This window comes from Punctularia strigosozonata (assembly GCF_000264995.1).
Source record: "Punctularia strigosozonata HHB-11173 SS5 unplaced genomic scaffold PUNSTscaffold_2, whole genome shotgun sequence".
In the NCBI taxonomy this organism is placed as follows: Eukaryota; Fungi; Basidiomycota; class Agaricomycetes; order Corticiales; family Punctulariaceae; genus Punctularia; species Punctularia strigosozonata.
The window spans coordinates 356358-374120 of NW_006767434.1; the positions used below are offsets into that span (position 1 = coordinate 356358).

General features: G+C 54.2%; 6 protein-coding genes and 1 non-coding gene across 7 annotated transcripts; 5 read left to right on the forward strand and 2 right to left on the reverse strand.

Moving 5' to 3' along the window:
* Positions 1 to 1160: 1160 nt before the first annotated feature.
* Positions 1161 to 1254, forward strand: PUNSTDRAFT_t16. Its single transcript has one exon. It is a non-coding gene; the product is annotated as a tRNA-Gly (tRNA).
* Positions 1255 to 1757: 503 nt separating this feature from the next.
* Positions 1758 to 5048, reverse strand: PUNSTDRAFT_96921 (subtilisin-like protein; the record flags this gene model as incomplete). The annotated part of the gene is made up of 19 exons (XM_007379729.1): positions 5033 to 5048; positions 4267 to 4982; positions 3940 to 4211; positions 3797 to 3879; positions 3692 to 3743; positions 3503 to 3642; positions 3405 to 3446; positions 3226 to 3348; positions 2812 to 3159; positions 2715 to 2746; positions 2532 to 2644; positions 2458 to 2474; positions 2358 to 2397; positions 2223 to 2296; positions 2150 to 2166; positions 2032 to 2095; positions 1964 to 1982; positions 1869 to 1894; positions 1758 to 1813 (listed from the first exon to the last, which is right to left on the reverse strand). The coding sequence occupies exons 2-19, from the start codon at positions 4672 to 4674 to the stop codon at positions 1758 to 1760; spliced, it is 1926 nt and encodes a 641-aa protein (XP_007379791.1). The 5' UTR covers positions 4675 to 4982; positions 5033 to 5048.
* A 1317-nt stretch (positions 5049 to 6365) lies between these two features.
* On the reverse strand, positions 6366 to 7878 carry PUNSTDRAFT_141030 (uncharacterized protein; the record flags this gene model as incomplete). Its single annotated transcript, XM_007379730.1, has 10 exons — positions 6366 to 6572; positions 6631 to 6787; positions 6843 to 6963; positions 7015 to 7044; positions 7108 to 7149; positions 7214 to 7333; positions 7384 to 7447; positions 7498 to 7527; positions 7582 to 7802; positions 7860 to 7878. 10 exons carry the CDS (start codon positions 7876 to 7878, stop codon positions 6366 to 6368), a joined length of 1011 nt encoding a protein of 336 aa, XP_007379792.1.
* A 795-nt stretch (positions 7879 to 8673) lies between these two features.
* On the forward strand, positions 8674 to 9966 carry PUNSTDRAFT_96924 (uncharacterized protein; the record flags this gene model as incomplete). The annotated part of the gene is made up of 6 exons (XM_007379731.1): positions 8674 to 8999; positions 9054 to 9086; positions 9138 to 9205; positions 9261 to 9370; positions 9426 to 9478; positions 9525 to 9966. Exons 1-6 carry the CDS (start codon positions 8719 to 8721, stop codon positions 9964 to 9966), a joined length of 987 nt encoding a protein of 328 aa, XP_007379793.1. The 5' UTR covers positions 8674 to 8718.
* Positions 9967 to 11210: 1244 nt separating this feature from the next.
* PUNSTDRAFT_41942 (uncharacterized protein) lies at positions 11211 to 12694 on the forward strand (the record flags this gene model as incomplete). Its single annotated transcript, XM_007379732.1, has 9 exons — positions 11211 to 11235; positions 11289 to 11509; positions 11640 to 11703; positions 11757 to 11879; positions 11935 to 11976; positions 12038 to 12067; positions 12111 to 12240; positions 12297 to 12453; positions 12515 to 12694. 9 exons carry the CDS (start codon positions 11211 to 11213, stop codon positions 12692 to 12694), a joined length of 972 nt encoding a protein of 323 aa, XP_007379794.1.
* A 1383-nt stretch (positions 12695 to 14077) lies between these two features.
* Positions 14078 to 15907, forward strand: PUNSTDRAFT_49520 (uncharacterized protein). The gene is made up of 6 exons (XM_007379733.1): positions 14078 to 14420; positions 14471 to 14642; positions 14727 to 14854; positions 14985 to 15160; positions 15217 to 15689; positions 15746 to 15907. The coding sequence occupies exons 2-5, from the start codon at positions 14480 to 14482 to the stop codon at positions 15485 to 15487; spliced, it is 738 nt and encodes a 245-aa protein (XP_007379795.1). The 5' UTR covers positions 14078 to 14420; positions 14471 to 14479; the 3' UTR covers positions 15488 to 15689; positions 15746 to 15907.
* A 1235-nt stretch (positions 15908 to 17142) lies between these two features.
* Positions 17143 to 17725, forward strand: PUNSTDRAFT_130498 (uncharacterized protein; the record flags this gene model as incomplete). The annotated part of the gene is made up of 3 exons (XM_007379734.1): positions 17143 to 17265; positions 17331 to 17414; positions 17471 to 17725. 3 exons carry the CDS (start codon positions 17143 to 17145, stop codon positions 17723 to 17725), a joined length of 462 nt encoding a protein of 153 aa, XP_007379796.1.
* Between the last annotated feature and the right edge of the window lie 38 nt (positions 17726 to 17763).

Consider the following 17763-nt stretch of genomic DNA (forward strand, 5'->3'; position numbering starts at 1 on the left):
CGAACGTCGGGGCGGGATGCTGAGGGAGCGTCGGGATGCTAAAGCGAACGTCGGGCGGGATGCTAAGCGAACGTCGGGCGGGATGCTAAGCGAACGTCGGGCAGGATGCTAAGCGAACGACTGGGCGGAGGCGGAGGCGGAGGCGGAGGCGGAGGCAGAGGCTAAGCGAACGACGGGCGGGGAAGTGAGCGTCAGGGATTTATTCCCACGTCTCCCATCCATATTCAACGCCATGCTAGGCGCTTCGGCAGCTATTCTCCGATTGCCCTGACTAAGGAAGCCTCGGATGCAGTACATTAGCCGGCCAATAGCCGCGTCAATGTGCGATCAATGCTACCCCAATCGCCCGTCGTGCAAAAAAACGGCTAAATAGCCGTGGTATACGACAAGCCCGTCCCCGGCTATTAGCCGCGACTGTTGCGCAAAACTAGATGCCACCGCTGCATGTGAATAGCTCGTGAAGGTTGGCGTACCGTGCAGCAGCGTTTCGCAAAACGTATATATCGCCCATGATCTCGCCGGAAACGTGGTACCAGCCATGTCGGCGGGGCTGCGGAGAGTCTGCGCTTGGCAGCCGCGTTCCGCATGCTTCACTTTATAGATTCTGTCGCGCTGCGTCATTAGCTCTATTCGAGGCCCTGTCCCGTCAACACGCGGCGAAGAAGCATCGGTTCTTTGCATAGACGAACACTGCTAGTACACAGGCATATCCCAACAGGCGGAATTCCTTGACCGCTGCGCGAGAAACGCAGCTGGTACTGTATGTGTGCGCACACGAGAGCTCGGCGTACCCGTTGGGCGGTGATAGCGAAGTAAGCGGCGAGGTTTCAATCGAGGTGGGAAGGACTGACACTTAAATAGTCTTATAGAAGGTCGGTGACAGAACGTCATATCGGGGCGCATTGAGATGGATTTGGGCGGGTCTAAACGTATTGCCTTGGCGGCAGCTAAGCTTGGATACGTGCCGGCCGCAATGCCATCTACTGATTGTGGCGGGTGCTATGTCCATACAACGCGTTACTTCCGAGATCACCACAGTACGTGTCAAATCAATGGCGAACGGACGACAGGAAAGAAGACGCGATCAACCGCATGGACCAGTGACGAGCCCGCACGCAAGATAGATTCCTCCATAGCGTAATCAACGGGAAGACGCCCAAGCATTAATGGGGTAGTGGTAACCTGGGTCGTTGCCAGCGAATCCGTTCGATGGACGAGTTCGACCCGCCGGGGGTTCGATTCCCCCTTAATGCAATGACTTTTGCGGTTGACTGACGCCTCTCATTTTTCAAGTATCCCTTTCCCGTTCGATGGACGAATTCGACCCATCGGGGGTTCCCTTCCCCCTGAATGCAATAGCTTTTGCATTTCATGCTATAGTCTCAACTTTTCGATTCTTATCCTCCTGTTCGATCGACGAATTCAACCCGCATGAGATTGGATTCCCCCGTTATGCAATAACTTTTGCATCCATGCCATGGTCTCACTTTGGATCTTGCCCTTCTCCTCTGTGGACGAGTTTGACCCGCCGGGGATTCGTGCCGCGCCCTGTTCTGTGCTGCATCTGGACCACCGGGGTTCGCTGTCGAACATTCTCCCTGGGGCAAGTACAAACATCGCGCGTTAGATCCAGCAGTTCATCTGCCCTGCTTATATTTAACGATCATATATTCTTCGTCTTCCGGCATACAACATCGCGGCCGCCATCGTGTCGTAAAATACTCCCTTTGTTCGTCACTTCGCCTGCGGACACGAGATCAAGGAAGGAGCAAGAAAAGGGCGAGGAGGCGTTCGAAGTTAGGTGTGCCGACACCTGAACAGACACGCGATGAGAACGAGACAAAGTCGGCGGGAGAGACTCGACTCACCTGTGACAGGATCCCATCCGGTCGTTCTGGTAGAGCAAGGACAGGGTCAATCACGAGCTGACGTTTACTGTTGATTATGCTGCGCAACGACTTACGACTCGAAGCCCGGTGTACCTGTTAAAATGTAAACTCTGGGTTTCACTCTTCAGAAGTTGGCACTCACCACAACCCTGGTTGCCTCCCGTGGTGATGTCATTGAAAGCAATCTTGAAGGCATCAGTATAGATCTGGAAAAGTGGGCTCTATGAGATTCAACAAAGATCCGGGGGATAGCTACGCACAGCTGGGTTGATGAAGCCTGCGGGCAATCCGTTATTACTGAGCCGGTCGTAAGAATATCGATTCCTTGCTCACCGACAGGTCCTTTGCCGATCGCGAGGCGAGCGTCGTTGATGAGCGTGATGAGGGACCCTACGACAGGACTCGAACTAAGACGATAAGGCGACACATCACAATCGGCTCCCGAAGACACGTTGCGAAGACGCTCACGCGGATGTGCCGAAGACGAGCTCAAACTCGCCATCGATGCCTGGTGCAAAGAGCGAGTGTTAATGTCACATCCATACTCAGGCGTCGATGTCATGAGTACCGATTACGTAGTTGGCGCTGTAACGAAGGATGCGTTAGATCGAGAGTGTGCATTGGCAACATTGTAATGCTCACCCGTTGGCGCTGAGGTCCGGGAAGGCCCTGACAACCCCCGAGTTGTTGAATTGGGCAGCCGTGTACGGCGGCGGGTGGTTCTTCAAGAAGCTCTTGACGGCCGTTTCTTGATACTGCGGAGGAACACAGATTCCCGTCAGAGGCTTGCACCTCCCCGAAAGCGCGAAAAAAAAACAGACATACTTTGGGCATGGCGAAGATGTTGGAGAATCCACCTACGCGACAGCGGATCAGTCACATCCTGAATCGACGCTAGAGCAAAAACGTTGCGGCAACGTACCTCCACTGAAGATCACCTGCTCGCATGCGCTCTCTGGGTCGTTCACGGTCGCATTCGGGTTCACCTGAGTCGCGCCGACCGCCGTCACGAACGGGCACGTCACCGGGAACCCTGGGTTGAACCGCGTTCCGTTCGGGTCCTCCTGGTCCGTCGCGTTGATGCACGTGTTCCCAAAGCTCGCGACGCCGTTGTCGCCGGAGGAGTAGAGTACGCTAGTCCCGAGCATCCCGAGCTTGCCGTACTCGGCGCATTGGCGTTGCGCGTAGGCGGACGTGACGGAGTGCTCGGACTGGCCGTAGGAGACGGAGACTACAAACGGAGGCTTGATGATTCCGCACGACTCGGGTCCTGTGAGGCGGCGTTAATAGGTGACGGGATTTCGAGCGAGGGTGAAGGCAGTCGAACGGAGCGAACCTTCGAATGCGCCTGCGCCACCGATAGGGTCTGGATAGATCCCGTCCTGCGTCGGGTCGTCGCCGCCCTCGAAGGTGCAGAAAGATGCGTCGACAGCGTCGAGCCAGTTGTTGAAGGATGCGCCTGAAGGTTTGCCGTCAACTATAATGCCATGCCGGTTCTGACCGATATATGCATGCCTTCAACAAGGTCACCGGCTTGCAGAAGAGTTATGGGTTGCGCTGCACTCCAACATGAGACGTGAACCACTGCCGAGACACATAGGAATGATGCATACGGTTTGTGAGTGCCATGGCGTATTCGAGGTCGAGATCGCTCTCGCCATTGAAGTTGAAGCTTTGGTCTTGAGTCTGCGCGACACCTCCATCGATCGAAATGAGGTTCGGCCTCTTCCCCAGAGCGTTGGGGGAGAAATTCCTGAACCCCGGGTCAATGAGTGGATCAGATGAAGGTGACCGCTACGCACGTGAAGAAGAGGTCCAAATCATCGGCAAGGAATGCTTGCGGCGTAAACTCCACTAAGATAGGTCGTTCACACAGCGTCGCACCACGTACATACGAAGAGACGCACCAATTCCATACGAGTTTTTCTTGGTCGCGATCGGCGTATAGTGCACGTTATACAACGCCCTCAAGCAATCTGGCGTGATGAACCTGGCGAATCGATGATCGTTGAGGACAATCTAGAGCGCACAAGATGCGCAGGTCACGTACTGGTCGCACGTCGCCAGGTTCGGCGTGATCTTGACTTTCTGACCGTTCGTCTTCGGGCCCGTGTGCGCTGACGGCTGGCCCATGCGCGAGCCATCTCCAGAGCGCTTGTGCAGGGGCTCGGAACGCATGACATGGTTGAAGTGGACGGTGGGCGTGATCAAATCAACGTGTTCCCGGATCTGCTCTGGGACGGAGTAGGAGGGGCAGCTGATCTGTTCGAGGCCGGAAGAGTGGGTATAGACGTGGTACTCCGTCTGAAGGAGATCTTCCGCCTGGTGGATGAAGCGTAAGGGTTCCTCACCAACTAGCGCGTATTCGAATACTTACCTCTGCGACGGTGACGTTGAACTCCAACCATCCCTTACTCGGGCTCATCTTCATCCTGCCTGGTGCGATGCCAAACTCCGTCAACCAAGTTTTGACCGCTTCAACGGTGTCCTCTGCCGGTTTGAAGAAGTCAACGACCTCAGCCGGAGTCCAATGCATGCCGTAGTTGTCGCTCTCCGGATGCGCGACCTCCATCAACATGTCCTCGAGTAGGTGAAGATTGCGCTGCGCGAGGCCGACGCGCATAGGTAGCACCGCGGCCGGATCTGCGCGGCGCGCGCTGAGCCAGTGTTCAGGCGATGGCTCCGCTGCGCGTTTCTCGTGCACGACATGACGCCGGTGGACGGACGGGATAGCGAGAGCGGCACCGAACGTGGCTAGCGTCGCGAGGGCACGGAAGAGGCGCATCGTTCCTATTCGAGCACGAGGGGCTCGACACACCCCTCATCGCTCGAGATACGGCGCATATAAGCGACGAAATTCGGTTCGTCGGGTGCGGTCCTGAGTGGCGTGCGCCATGCGGGAGGTCGGAGCGTTCACGGCTCTGCGCGTGGTCGCGCTCGCCATCGCGGGCGTGCTCCTTGGGGATTGGTATAGCGAGTGCACGGTGTGGGCTCGCGATCGGACGGGTCGGTCAGGAGCCTGCCCCGTATATGTGAGATGTTCCCTACGGGTGTGCTTCGCGCGGGATTCTCGTGAGGTACCGGGGCGAGATGCTGCGGAAGGATGAGAACGCGAGAAGAGAGAAGCGTAGACGGGGACCGACAGATATCGAAGACGCGCTGTGAGGCCGGTTATAGAGAGGGGCAAGTCCGTATTCTTGGTCACGGTGGTGGGTGTCTCTGTGAAAAGCTGGGAGTTGATAACGAGCCGGGACTTACATGCTTCGACCTGTCGCAAGCGTCTCAAGGGTAGCAAGATATAGTTCCGCGGCGTCGCCCGGGTCGTTGTGCCACAGTTTGATACATACCAAAATCATATCCGTGTTTGCTCCGTTAATCTACTGTATTGGTGCACGACGACAGGGCTGCTTGTTCGTGACCGTGACCTGCCCCGCTGTTCGTTACTTACATGGCACGTCACGTCACTTATCCCGTTGAGCTTTTCCCTGATCAGCGCTCAGCAGCCAGCTGTACTCTGTTTTCTCTGTTTGACTAACGCATATGCACGATATAATCACCGCTTCAGTTTTTGAATCGGCTTAATCCCGTAGCCCATCTCCTATCCGCAGGGTACCCGAGCGAACAATATTCTCGAAGGTCCGAAGCAGCGTCGATGGGTGTCGGCAACGGCCAGATTGACCAACGCGATGCAAATACCGCGCCGGCGGAACGCCAGAGCACCTCGCCGCGGCTCTGGAGAAGGATGATATCCTGCGGGAACGAAGGGAGTGCGCGACGACTCTCGTTCGCCCGATATCGAACGGCGTACCGATGAGGAGCCTGCAGATATCACAAGGATGATTGCGTTGGCGCGCGGAGGATCGTTGCTTCACAATTACGGCGCGTTGCATATCTCAGTCGTACCCCGCAATCCTACATGAGACCGGCGCCATATCTGCAAGCACACGAACTCTCGCCATAGGCGTCGGCAAGCGCTCTATCAGACAGGCAGCCGTGCACGCCGCTCCGGTACGTACCTGCTCCTCTCGTTCATATTATCGTCTGCTCACCGGAGGATCGTTTTCACGTAGGCGATCATCTCATCTCACCATCGCCTCCGCCCCCATCCAAAACGAAGTAATCAAAGCAGTCTGAGCTAGTAAAGCACGCCGTGTACGGTTCCGCACTGGCTAGGCCTTCATCAACGGCGATACCCCAACTTTTCCAGACGCAACTACCCGTCTACGAAAGCAACATTCAAGGCGAAGGCGGCCTCTCGGAGCGAGCTCGCGATGGGATGGGTCGACGCGAGTCGTACGCATATATGCGAGTGATAGCGGGTGGGTAAGGCAGATAAGATGAGAGTGCATGATCGTCGTTAGGCCCGAGGACCACGTAAGCAGACACATTGTGCGTCAAGTATTCACTGTCCAATCTCATTGTTCAGGATCTTCATCCGTGTAGAATACAGGGGGTTATGCTAGACTACACTTTTGGTCACTTCTCCTTCTTCGTCAGCGCGGTAGCTGCAGCATCCTTTTCGCGCTCCTTCTCGGCCTTCTCAACCACAGTAGCCACGTCCCAATCATCCTTGAAGTACTTGTTCACCGTCGAGTTATCTGCGTCGCGAAGATCGGCCTCGAGCTTGTTGAGGTTAATCTTAGAGTCTTCCTCCTTTATCGTGTCGATCATATCTTCAGCAATCTGTGTATCGCAAACAAAGTCAATGCATCATTAACGAGGTGCGGGTGTGGGTGCTTACGGCGGAGGCGGCGCCGGTCTGGCCCTTGTTGAGGAGGTTGAGATACGTCGTGCTCGTGCTCATCTGCTCGGTGACGTGTCGCGCCTGCTGCTTGATCGCGTCGATGACCAGGCGGACAACCTGAGTCTCGTGGATGCCTTCAATAAGCTTGTCCTTCCTGAACGGAACGTGAAGTTGATGGTGACAATGTCATGCATGGTAGAAAAGCTTACTGTTGTCCACCGACGATGACCTCGATCAGCGGCGCGACGCCCACGAGTACGACGCCAAACCACGAAAGCCATTTTCCGATCTTGCCCAGGAACTTGAACAAGCGCGCAACTTTGCTTTCCTCTGATCGAGTGTAAGCGTTTCCTGGTAGGTGTCAAGTCAAATGCTACGTACGACCTACGAGGCCAGCCGCTTCTTTCCCGGCTGCATGAACCAAACCAAGTATCAATAAAATGCGGAGCAGATAGAAAAACAAGCGCGACTTACTCTGCGCGATGGCTCGAGCCCGAGCGGCGGCGTTTGCGACGGCTGATTGAGAGCGATATTCCGTCAGTCGATGTGGAAGAAATGAAGGCGGTTGGATCATGCGTACCTTCTCCAACGGCAGCTGCGCCACGCGCCAGACCGGGAATCGCCTCGACGAACGCGGTGACGATGGCGCGAACGGCTTGTATGGCGGCGATGCCGCGCACGAGCGCCATAATCGCCTTGCCTGCAAGTACGGTCAGCTGGACTCGCGACTTTGCAAGATGAAGTTCGTACTTCCGAGGGATACGAGCTTGCCACCTCCGAGGAGGAGACCGATCCAGAGCATCGTCTCCGTGATCTGCAGAGACGTCAACAAGGAGTTCAAACAGCACAAATAGTGGTTCTTACTTTAGCCACTTCTTTCGTAGACGAAATCAACTAAGGAGATCGTCAACATAAAGACTCCTCCGAGGTCAGATCCAAACGACCTACAGCCTCAAACTCGTGCTTCTGCTCATCAGTCAGCTTGCTCATCGCCTCGTTCTTGAGCGCGGCGAGGGTCTTGATCTTGCCCTCCTTGAGCAGCGCGTTGAGGATCGTCTGCGACTTCTCGTCGAGCTCGTCCATGCGCGCCTTCTCCTGAGAGATGTCGGTCTGCAGCACGCCGATGTTGTTGATCAGCTGCTGGAGGCGGTCCGCGCGGGGGACGTTGTCTGCGGAGGCATGGTGGTTAGATGAGCGAGGACGGGAGAGATTGAGCGGCGGCTTACCGGGGTAGAAGACGGTCATGTCGATTCGATTTGAAGGTGTGGCGACGAGGGAAGGTTGGTGGTTGGAGTCGTATGGCTTTGTGTAGAGTATTTTATACGCGGCAGCTCGGACTATCGTCTCCTCATCTCCTCGGAAACTGGGTTCTGCCACATACGCATCCGGTGTCAATCACAACCGGGATGTTATGTCGCCATAGCGGTAGCACAAAGCCTGGCAGACGAAGAAGCAGGGTGCAATGGAGACTTGACGTCCGGCCTTGACGAGTGTCCGCGATCGGTGCGGGCCCGCGACCGAGGGTACTGATTGCATTCGGTGCTTCATGTATGACATTGATAGGACACGTAATTACGAAGGATGCGAGGCGACAATGAGATCGGGACTAGAAACCTGTGTGGATGGCAGGGAGGTAGAGCAGAAGACTCGTAAGTCTGTAGCCGTTCTATTAGCAGACATCCTTGAACGTTACGCCGAGTGTCTTGCAGTCAATTATGTTGCTGTTCATGACAGTTGAGTTGAAGTCAGGAGCTTTTTTGACCAGGAGCAAACGCGTAAGAATGCATGAACTCGCGTGCTCGTGGACTTCGGCAACTTCGAGTACACGCTGTCAGTTCAATGCACCACGTGCATTACCGCGGTCACGGAGCTAAAATGAAACGCCGTTACTTCACATGTTCGAATTACTAGTCCTTCGTGTCCGACTTGGAACTACGGAGACGCTCTTTCGCCGACGCCCATCATAGCATGCGCGTCATGGGGTACTGTACTATTTGGCTACGCGCTATTTAGCACATCGACGCGGTCCTGGCTAAATCAGACAATACTCTGAGATCTCGAAACGCACTACTATACCTCGCAATCATGGGTAACTCTCAATCTCTCTTCTACCCAGACAACCCCAACAGGCGCGCTCGCGCTCAGCAGCTCGCCGACGACTGTCAGTCGTTCAAGCACGATTACGAAAAGATCAAGGCCGAAGTCGAAAAGGAACTCGGCCCTTACAAGGAGAAAGTCGCCAAAGTCTTGCACGCGTTTGGGTGCAAGAACCTCGATGATCTCGACAAGCTGGTGCGCAGTACCGCCGTCGGCGAGAACCTGGAAAAATGGATTGAAATTAAGAGCACTGTGGACGACCTGGATACGTAAGTCTACATGGGAGATTTGGTTTTGAAGAATGTTCGCTCATGTCACATTAGTGCTAGCGAAGTATTCTCGACCGCGATGGCCATGTAAGTCGTCTATAGTGACCCACAACTTCCGCTGATCAACACTGCGAATAGTGTCGCTATTGCCGGGATAGCCATCAGTATTGTAGGCGCTCTCGCCGGTGGCTTTGGCTTTTTCGCCGGCAAGTCTCTCTCGAGGTTTACATTCAAGCAAACCAGCTTACGTTTATTATCCAGGGATCGCTGTCACGACCGATATCCTCTTGGTACTGGGAATTATCGGGGCCATCTTTGACGCCATTAGCGGGGCTGTTCAACGCTCCCAGCTGCGTGACGCTATCAACTCGGTAAGTGTTCTCGGGGGCTCTGCATCATACCGCTCGACTAAGTACGCAATGCTAGCTTTATCCATCTCGCATCAAGATCAAGTACTTGCTGGAACATAGCAGGCATCCGTTTTTTCCTCGCAATCGTGATAGTTATAACTGATAATACGTTCAGACTGATACAAATCAATATCTCCGGCATTAAGAAGCTCTATAGGATCTTCGAGAAAGCCGGATATGATAGGGACATGATCATCAAAGAGCTGCGCGAAGGCGACGTCATGAAGAACCTGCAGGAGAGTAACGCTGCCGCTACCTACTACGAAATCGCCAAAGGCTTGGTCGAGCATGACCGTACCCGACCCGGAGGCGCATGGACAAATGAGGACCCCGGATGGGAGGCCATCGCGCACTCGCTCGATGCGGAACTTGAGGCGAAGAAACGAGCCGCTCGCGGGAAAACGGTCGCGTTCCAGCCTGCCATGCTCATGTCCACTTCTGCGATTGGAGCTTCGCACACTCAGCCTTTGAGAAGGATGGCGAATGATATCATGCCCGAGGTCTGCATGCGACATCTTACTTGTGATTGCGCCCTTACACTGCAACGTAGCCTCTGACCTCTGAGATGCGCGAGTGCAACCTCAGCCTTGATCGCCTCAGATACATGAAGGAACATAAGATGAAATACGAACCGCCATCGTCTGAGGTGAGCTGCGAGAAATCGCTCCGAGGCTTTCGCCGATTTTTTCTCCAGGGTACCACTGCCCAGATCACGGTTGTTTTGGAGCCAAAGGGCACGAAGACCATCTCGCCCTTGCTACAGGGTCCTATGCATATAGCTCTGGGGTCCTTCCTCAACGCAACAGCAGCTGTTGTCCACGTTCAGTACGTCCATCCAGTTCCTTGGCGTGACTTGGATATCAAACGTGTTCATCTAGGACTAGAACGCACGACACGCTTCAAGCCGACGCGACCCATCTGAAAATCCGCACGGAGCACGCTGCAACTTCTTCGGTGAGTCCCATCTTCGCCTCGATATGAGCCTTTGTGAAATGACACATCTCATCAGACCGCCTGGATCATCTCCTTTGCGAACGCTGCCGAAGCAGCCAGCTTCGCGGGCAATCACGGCGCTGATTCGAAAACAATGCACTCTCTTTCCGTGGAGGTTTCTCTACGTGTCGAGACGCCGGACACGCTTTACCTGGCAGCGGATGGAAGTCTCTCGCGAACCCCTGTGAAGTCTTCGAGCATCTTCATGGCGCGTTATGCCTGAATCGTCGTGATCGACCTCATGTATTCCGATATCAATAATTACAACGTCATCCGAACGTGATTTTCGACATCTTTTGTACACCGGAATGGGTTGAAGAAAGTCAACACCTGAGCATGCGAACTTGACCGCCACGTGCCGGACTCTCCTAGCCAGCTCCCAGCTGTTGACATCGATATCGGATTGATTTCTTCAAGTGATTTGGCTCCTGCCAAAGTACGTCATTGCCTCAAGCCTGCGATGTCGAAGCAAAGAATTCCCAGGCGACCGGCATGTCAATGTCAATGTGTGTGAGTCCGATCATCCACGCACCGGCTTCGGTGTCACGGAATCAAATGCTTGCACCTGCTCGACGCCAGAAGGCCCGCAGATACTTCGCTGTCAGCGCATGCAATGCATATGGCGACATACATAACATTACGGACGGTCGGCATCAAGACACCTCCGAGGGCTGGTCTCTTCACATCTACCCTGCTGTGACGATGACGATGAGTTTGGGGTATGCCCCGCGCACTATTTAAAACAAATGCGTTGCTGTATCGTCTACAGAACCACTTTGCAATCTGTCTAGCGCAACTGATCTGCACCATGTCTACACCTCATCTATTCCCCGGTACGTTGTCTGATCACTCGCTTTTATACCATTGCTTACTGATTACTACTTAGATAACGTCAAGCGGGCGGACAGGTTACAGCAGCTCATCAACCACATCGGCGGGCTTCAAAGCGACATTATCAAAGAGAAGCGCCGAATGGACGAGTTAGACAAGGCCGCGCGAGCGATCTTGGACGAGTTGCTTCATAAAGGCGATATATCGACCTTGGAAGAGCTCAAGAAAAAGGCGATGAGCAAGCTCACAGAAGAGCAACGCCGTACCTATCAGACCGTACGTTATCCAGTCCATCTACTCAATCCTGATCTAATAAGCAAGCTTCCAGTTGATTGACGCTACCAGGACCGTTCACCAGGTAGGTCAGAGATATGTGTTGAGGCATCTCGTCAATAATGCGAGTTAGATTGGCGAAACGATGTTCTGGGCGGCACTCGTTATCGGGGGTCCCGAACTAGCCAAGTTAGGCGGTGAGTGTCGTCCAATTCAGAGTGGGCCTGATCACCAATCGCCTCGCTCGTAGGAACCGCAATTATGGGTCTCTTCAAAGGCGCTTCTAGTATGCAAGCCGTGCAAAGCTCAGTCAGCGCACTCGTCGATACGCTCGTGAAAGCAACAGCCGGAACTGCAGCTGCCGCTGGCGAAGGTATGCGGTATATTGCTACGCTGGCATGCGTTATCGACTGACATCATCGATGTAGGTGTTGCACAGGCTGCGCAGACCGCGTTGAAGAGCGCTGAAGGTAAAGCTCGTAATCTACTTAAGATACACGGAGCCAAAGTAACGCGCTCTCTGTTTGGTAGCTGGAGAAGGTACTGTTATCGCTGCTGAAGGTGAGTATATCTTTCTGCAGAATTCGTACGGCGTCAACTTAAGATACACCAGAAGGAGCCGAAGTCACCAAGAGCATTGGCTTCCTCGGTAAATACGGCAAATGGTTCTCCCGCTTTGGGGTTGTAATCTTGGTGGCGACACCTATCGTCGAGCTCTTCCTCGGTGCTCGGCAGTGAGTTTCTATAAAGACGATCGCATACTTCAAGATATTCATTCTGTTGTATGCAGGAAAGAGCGACTCATTGACGGCATTCACGAGACGCAGGTGGCTCGTTTGGTAGTCGATTGCCTGCGAGAGCAAGCTCGGAAACTCACCGAACAAATGACCTCGATCAAGACCTACCTCGATATGCTGAAGAAAGGAAAAAAGAGCGAAGCAGCAGCCGTGAGTAATCTAATTTGATATCATGTGCTCAGTAAAGGTATCCTGAATGGAACATACGCAGTTCGGCAAGGAACTTCTGGGCACGATCAGGGCCGCCAACGCGGGGATCGACTTGGAGAGTCTGGAGGATGGTCTCGAAAAATCGGATAAGAGTTCCAGCAATTATTACGGCGAAGATGATCTGAAATCTGCCACTGTGGTCGAACTGGCGCTCAAGAAGCAGGATGGAGAAAAATCTTAGACCAAAACGAGCTCAAGGGACGTGCGCAGATGATACCTCATACAAGGCATGTATATTACTATGTCAGTGAAAAGATAAAGAACTCTTGTTGAAGTTGAATCAATCAGCGACTATATGAGTCCATAATGATGTTCACAGATGAGTATGCGTGGACGCCTGAGCAATTGCAAGACAGTGGCTGATACTTAGTTTGCGCAGCGAGCTTCGTAATAAGAGTATAAATGAATAATCATAACATGCACAGTACAGTGATGAGATGTTAGATGTGAGACCTTGATACGGAGGGTGTTTGGGCTCTCGACTCAATCGAGCAGAATCGAAAAGAAAGTGAGGAGGGAGATGGTATTGTTACATCGGTCATGGACGTTTGGACACGATGAGTTAGTCTCGATGCGAAGTCGAACAATGAAAAACAATTCTATGATGCTGATTAGTGTATGAGATAAAGATCGGAAGGAGTGCAATAGTCTGAGCGATCGAGTACATATATATGTATCGTCGGCTGGTTGACGCCTCGCGGAGCAGGGGCTCTTGGCAGCATCATGGCGCGACATGAGCCTACCGCGCACGGGGCAGAAGACACAGATGTTGAAGTGCGTCAACAATGCGACGTGTAAGGTCCTTGGCAGTCCGGAAGGAAGAGTCCGGGTCGAGCGGGCACGAGAAATGCGACGAATCACCACGTTCTGCGATGTGCTCTCGGACGTGATATTCGGCGTCCTCGTAATGAAAGTCCCTGCACGTATGGACGCAGCCTGGCCATTTGCAAAAACCGGTCGAGAACTTGCGGAGTGACGACTTAGGGGCAGCTGCACACCTTCGGCGTGCAGGGGTTGCCACAGTGGGCACTGCGGGCTCTTGCATCTGCGGGGTTCTATGGTAAAGAGCAAGTGCCGTGAGTAGCTTCGCCGCTGATTTGATGCTGTCCAAAGACTGAGCCTGATCCATGAAATCGTATGCGTTCTCGAGGGTGTCGAGGGTGTCGCGGATGGTCGAGTTCGACCTGTCCGATAATGGTCTAAAGATAGATTCGTCAGGAAACACGCGTGGACTACTAGTGTGACTTGCCTTCTGCACGATTGCCAGTGAGAGATACGATCGCGCTCTCACCTGCGGCTATAGCCTGCGCCACTGGTATAGGATGGTCAGGCTCGTATACCATGACAGGAGGTCCGCGAGCGTGCTCGTAGACGAGCCGGGCATGTGTGCCACCGTCCACGTCGGAGTTTTAGCATTTGCACGGCACGTCGGAGAAACAGGCTGGGATGAGGAAGACGTGATCGCAAGCTTGAGGTGGGTGAGCTGCAGTCATGCCGTCATCGTCCATGCTGTTGGGAAGGAGATCATGGGGGCGCAGCAGCGCTCTCGGCTCAAGACACGCCTAACCCACTCCCGTCCCTCCGTCGCACCACACTTCAAGTTCAACCTGGCGTACAAGTCAGGCTCGCTGCCGTACGCAGCGCAAGACATACAATGTCACACACATTGTAGGTAGACTATCGTCCATGGGTTCCTCCGAGTTGCGGTTGAAGACGGTGGCTCCGTCTGGTACGTCTTTTTCCGCAAATCGATGCACATATTCCAACCTTGCAGATGTCCACGAGCGCTGGCCGTACATCAAAGCCGATGCCCGTCGCGTCAGTGACGGTTGTTTCGAGTGCGAGGTTGATCAGCGCTGAGCGATAGTGGACGACGTTGTGCTGGGCATCGGGATGAATCTTCCCCAGTAAGATAACGGCTTGGGCCTGCGGGTACACAACTCACGCCCTCCGATAGAAGGTCGCGATGGGATTGCGGCGACGGCATTCGAACTCGCTATTGATGTGGCCACCGCGCCGGATACGCTCTCCCCCCGGATTGGCCGTGCAAACCTCGAGCGGATTAGGCTGGAGGTCGATGATTGCCCAGCATGAGCAGTGCAAGTATATGCGACGGCCCATCCAGTCCGGTACGTGATTCCTCTCCCCCCCTCGCCGTACTTGAACCGAAGTCCACGCATGCTGAGGAGCGCATATATGCACCCTTTCTCTAGCTTACTTCACGACAACGAACTTGGCCCACTATCCTCCAACACCAACCTGCCCATCTGCGGGAGTACCATACCTGCCTGCTCGTCCAGGTCTTCGACGTGCCGCGATCGTCCGAAGAACCGCGATTAAGGTGCGTGATTTTTCTCATTCCTCCTTCTTGACTTGTACACGCTCTCTGTGAATCTCGGCCGTTTGCATCGTCTTCTCTTACTATACTCTACTATATCCGCTTCCTGATAGACGCTGATGCGCGTTCGTAGGCTCATACTCTAGGCACCTCAGGACTTATAAAGTGTATTCATCTTCGCTACTTTAACCCTCGCAGGACCGTCCTCGACGAGCAACCTCGTCTGCCTACAACTCTTTCTGATCGTGCCTCTGGTGACTGCTGCCGACGCCAAAGACCATTTTTACAACGTCCCCGGAGCGATGCGATGCAAGTACCACAGTCCATGTCTATCATCCTCCCGCCTACACCCTCCGTTTCCTCAGACTACTGTGCGCGTCGCATACCGCAGGGATCACCACTGTCCCGCCCGCCTCCTCGCTCGTTCAAAGTGTTCCGTTGTCGTCCAGCGACCTGCCCCGCAAAGATGGAAAAGCTCCGACCGTATGTGCCCGGTCTGACCAAGACATCGAGCTCAAATTTGCTGAGGATCTGCGCGAGCGCAGCGTCGAGTGCGCGCACCCTCCCGATGCGGAGACGGATGTCGAACTGGTCAAACGGAAGTTCACGGCCGTCCATGAGCCCAGTTCTTGCTAAACATGTATCATAGCATATATGTGCAAGATAGCGACGTACGGTGGTCCTGTCGACGTCACAAAAGTAGCGTACAGGCTTGCTTTGGTGCACGAGTTGAGGAGAGCAACTCCTGACGATGCAGGATGCGCTCCGGGAACGTCGTCGGCAGCGCGATTTTGACCGCGTGAACGTTTCTGTGTTCTGGATACGATGTTCAAGCACGCTGTGAGCATACCGATTGAGCCTGAAAACTTCATACGAAAGCAGACACAGACGCACGCACGCAGTTGGCGACGTCGCGATGCGCCAGGATCCAAATTATACACGTCTATGGTCAAGGATCTTGTTATGTCGCGCCATACTCCAACGTCCACGCGATTGACCACCGCCTGGTTGAACAAGGTGGAAGCGTCTTGAAGGCCTATTGCAAGCAGTTGCCGTCTACGCCCTTCCCCATGTAGATTCAGAAAATGGCCCGGGGGATCCGTGGATGGCACCGTCTGGTCTTCGAGGAAGAAATCGAAATCGTTCTCGAGGTCATGATACTCGGAGACCCTGTACACGCTCCTCAATGAACTTGGACACGATCGAGCGACAGAACGAGGTGTACGCACAGATTTGCCCACTACCCCCGACAGATTCCTGACTGCGCACGCTGTGGTGCGAAAAGAGCTTGTAACAGGCTACGCATGTCCTTCCATCTTTGCGCGTACCTAGATACACTCTTCATCGGCTTCGATTATCCCATATCCAAGTCAGCCCGTTGCGCGCAAAAGATCGATCTTGTGATCAACTGCGCAATGAACTGGTTCAGTCCGAGCTGGCACAGATGTTGGACCCTGGGGGCGCGGATAATCCGACGGCAGTAGAGGATGGCTGGATCGGCTTATATGGGCGGCTTTGATAGCAATCTTGGGCGTAGTTGATGATCACGCATGTATAGTATGCAACAGAACGAGGTAGCGGTGCAACCGGTGCAAGACCAAAGGCTGGTGTCTCGCGCGAATCGTCGACCGCGGGCTTCAACGTTTGACTGCTGCTACGACAAGCTGCAAAAGCCACGCGTCCGGAATGCGTCCAATTTCCCATCCCGATTGTTTTGCGCTGCATCGATAGCTAAATTCTACAACTCAGATCTTTGCAGCTCGGCTGGAACGCATTGTTGAGCTGCCATGCGCAAGATTCGGACGACGGACCTACGCTAAGGGCTACCCGAGGGGACCTGTGATGCACCTCAGTCAACTCCAATTGCTCGGGAAACACATTCGCTGTAACACTCTTTCCTTGAAGTATACTCATCAACATCATGCTGTGGCCAATGCAACCGTCCGCTCTCACGAACATCAGTAGATCCCCCGGCACGCTGTCGACTGCACGAGTGGCGTACGTGCAGCGCAGCAACCGGCTGTTCCGCTACCGGGACCTCGTCGGCAATCTACCTACCTACCTACCTACCCCCAGCTTTAGCCCTCAGAACTATGTATCCAATGAAGGTATCTCGACTGAGTAGGGTTTCGCACAGCACGCTGAAACGGCATGCATGATCATGAGGGCTCGCTCACCTAAAGCCCTTCCACTGAGTGTGCTCGCTCTCCTTCCCCGTTCCCTCTGACTATCGCCACCATCGACGCACATCTACTCAACAGCTGGAACACTTGGTACACACGTGAATCGTCATGGCTGTTCGTAAAAAGATAGGCGATGAGTTCAGGAAGCTCAGGTCTCCCCCCGATAACGCTCGGGATGAGGGCGCTTCCTCCCAGCCCCTGGATCTCGCAACAGGCACGATAGGCGCGATGGTGAGTACAACTCTCTGGGACTGTGCACACGCAGGGAGGGCATCTAACGCTGGATATTGGACCAGGATGTCGACGAACCGCAGGCGACCGGAACCTCTCAACCACACCAGCGGACTAACGACATCGGCTCGCCTCAGGATGATCTGACTGTACAGTTGCATCATTGTGGCAAGCAAAGTCACTGCCTAATGTCCGTAACACACAGAAACACTCAGGTCGCGCAATCGCAGAAGCCGGAGGATATCGATCATCGGAGCAGACCGTCGCGCGGCGAGCCATTGATGAGGCCAAGAAAGAGGTCGCCACCATGCAATCTGATACACTGGTGGAACGAGGCGCGGCGGCAGTCGACGAACGGAAAGACCTGGCGCAAGGGCTGGCCTCGTCACCAAAGCAATGGGAATCGTTGTTCAGGCGTCTTAAGCAGTTCACAGAGCTTGTCGACAGATTGCCGAGGTGATCATTCGTGGTTCGGATTTTCGTGATTCCGAACTCATG

What these genes read in the sequence shown, in the direction of transcription:
- PUNSTDRAFT_49520 (XM_007379733.1), top strand. Translation starts at nt 14,480, where the DNA reads ATGGGATTGCGGCGACGGCATTCGAACTCGCTATTGATGTGGCCACCG. An exon ending in TCCGAAGAACCGCGATTAAG is followed by an intron (nt 14,855 to 14,984) that starts GTGCGTGATTTT and finishes GCGCGTTCGTAG; the next exon opens with GCTCATACTCTAGGCACCTC. An exon ending in CGTCCCCGGAGCGATGCGAT is followed by an intron (nt 15,161 to 15,216) that starts GCAAGTACCACA and finishes CCGTTTCCTCAG; the next exon opens with ACTACTGTGCGCGTCGCATA.